The following is a 2,487-nucleotide window of genomic DNA, read 5'->3' on the forward strand; positions in this document are numbered from 1 at the left end:
GCCTCTGGCCTCCCTGCCTTGCTTTCCTCTCCTTCCCTCTCTCGCTCGGCCGGCAACCTCTAGTTAAATCCCAGCCTTTAAACGCCGGCTTCGGGAGCCCTTCAACCATGGAGAGATCTTTCATGGACAGAATCGTTAAACTTGCAGAGTGGTTGCCGAATGCATTAGTCGCTAGTTAATATTAACTTCAGAAGGGTGGGGGGGAACGCAAACAGAGGTAGGTAAGTCAGGTTCTCAACTTTGCAGGTGACACCAGCAGTTTGCTAAGGGCTCCCCCCTTCCTCCCTTTCCTCCCCCCGCCACCCCAGCCATTGGCTGGATTGGGGAGAGAGATAAGGAGGCCAGGTCAGTATGATAAAGCTGGAATTTGTATGAAATAAAATAGCAATCTCGTGTAATGCAGGCACACAACCAGTGCGTGATGTGAGGAATTTAGAGATCAACTTGGCATTTAGGAAGCCCACCAGGTTGTTTACACTGACAGGTACCTGTTAAGTGTTTCCTTCAAGCAATTCATTTGTGAAGAGATTAGGAGCTGGCAGGAGAGGGCTTGTTGAACAACTTTGCCTCCACACAAAGCGTTAGTGGAGGCAGCCCTGCTGAGCTTCACGGTGGCTGAACAGAATTGGGCTTGATTTGTGGCACACGACCCGATGAATTAATAAATAGTCTGGGCTTCACGGCTTTTGACTCTGACAATCCAGCTCAGGCAGTATAAAAGGGAGAAAAGTCCTTTAGGAGGCCGTTTCTTCTTCTTTATTTCGCTTGGAGCCGGGGAGTGGTGCGGGCAGGGCCGGGGCGCCCAGAGCCTCCCGGCGCTGCCCGCGTCCCTGCCCGCGCCCGCTCCTCCCGTGCGGGGCACGACATCGCCGTGTCGCGCAGCGCGGTCACCTTATCAACAGCTGAGACGTTTGATCCTTCTCCCCCTTTCCCCTGTAAATCAGTGATGGAGCGTATCTATCCACTCAGGTGTGAGAGGGAGAGAGGGAAAAAATAAAATAAATCAAACTCAACTTCCTTGTGCCACTGCACTTTGCTGCCGGGAACGGTGCCGAAACCCAAACACCCGTCTCTCTCCATAAAACGGTAGGCCAGAGAGTCCAAAGTGAGCTCGTGACTGTGTTTTATATCTCTCGGGGATTTTTATATCTCTTTATATCAACCTGTATGTTGCTGGAATCACTTTTGGGGCTGTTGGGGAATACATGGGAACTTCCTTGCTAAGCAGCCTTGTCACGTCCCTAAAAGTAGCGTCGTCGGAGTAATGGAGGTGCTTTGCGTTCCTGGGAGCTGTGAAAGGGGAACTCTGTGGTCTTTTATTGACTGTGCTGTGAGCACGCTGCGGAGAATAGTCCTGCAGAAGGCCAAGCATAGCAGTCAGGCCAGCAGAACTGTGGGAAGAGCAGCTTACTGCATCCCGCCGTGGCTTAGAGCCACATCGGTATTTGCATCAAGAGAACTACGTCGGGTAGATGCACCTAAGTTGTTTTCCTCTCAAAAAGGAGGAAGAAAGCTGGCAACGTGTGTGTTTCTAACTGTACCTTTAGTCAAGTGCTTTTCAATGCTTTCGGTGCTGATTTCCTGTTTCTGCCGGGTTGAGAGTCCTTTTTCCCTGACGCCACTGTGTCTATTCCCCGCCTGGCAAAGATGGGAAACTCCCCAAAACTTTCAGGGTTTCAGCTCACCTCTTTTCCCCACTTTCCCCTGTCCTGTGTCCCTCATTACTCGATCCCTACGTGCTCCCGGTGCTGCTGGGCCCAGTTCAGCCCAAGGAAGGCTGGTGACTCTGGAGGGTCAATGAAAAATCCTGCAGTATTTTCTCCACGGAGCTGGAAGGGTTTCACTCCACACAAAGGGGGTCCTAGCTTGCATAGCATCCCTGCTCCGCTTAACTTCCCTCCTTGGCCCTCCCTTGCTTTTCATCTTCCCACTAAGAGCTATATTATTGTATGGATTTGCTCGGCTTTGTAGGCGAGCGCCGATGTATGTTTGAAGCAGAGTGAATGCTCCCAGCCCATGCAGCTTTGAGGGCTCTAATGAGTGATGGGCGAAGGGAGAGAAGAAAAAAAACACCCCTCCCTCCAGCACATAAAGGCTGTTAACATGTATTGATACCCTTTTCAACACAGAATTAAGCTGAAAAGACCCGCAGAGACATTCCGGGGGGGAATCCGTGACTCTGAGATATATGGCGAGTGTTTGTTCTGAGCAGAAACTTTGCTCTCGGGAAGGGACAGGGCACTTAGCGGCAGGAATTTGCTCCGTGCAGGTGCCTTTGAATCGCCAGCGCCGGCAGAGGGAGGTCCCCTGTCCCCGCAGCAGGTGCCAGGGCAGGGAAAAGGTCCGTCCTTGTGGGTCTTCGTGGTGTTTGATCCTCTGTTCATCCCGTGTCCCCAAGTTTCACTCTCCCCCTCCTCACCTACCTCCCCGTCCTTCCCTGGCAGTGGAGGTGAAGATGCTCAGCCCTGCCTGAGCCCAGCCTGGGGT

General features: G+C 52.4%; 1 protein-coding gene across 1 annotated transcript in view; it reads left to right on the top strand.

The window, feature by feature from the left end:
• Positions 1-2,487, top strand: part of SHH (sonic hedgehog signaling molecule) — a 13,872-nt gene that overhangs the window by 4,513 nt on the left and 6,872 nt on the right. The window contains exons 3-4 of the mRNA XM_014309363.2: positions 772-969; positions 2,130-2,191. Coding sequence (XP_014164838.1) covers positions 772-969; positions 2,130-2,191 — 260 coding nt within the window. The remainder of the gene's footprint in view (positions 1-771; positions 970-2,129; positions 2,192-2,487) is intronic.

Source organism: Geospiza fortis, unplaced genomic scaffold, assembly GCF_000277835.1.
Source record: "Geospiza fortis unplaced genomic scaffold, GeoFor_1.0 scaffold282, whole genome shotgun sequence".
NCBI classification, from domain to species: domain Eukaryota; kingdom Metazoa; phylum Chordata; class Aves; order Passeriformes; family Thraupidae; genus Geospiza; species Geospiza fortis.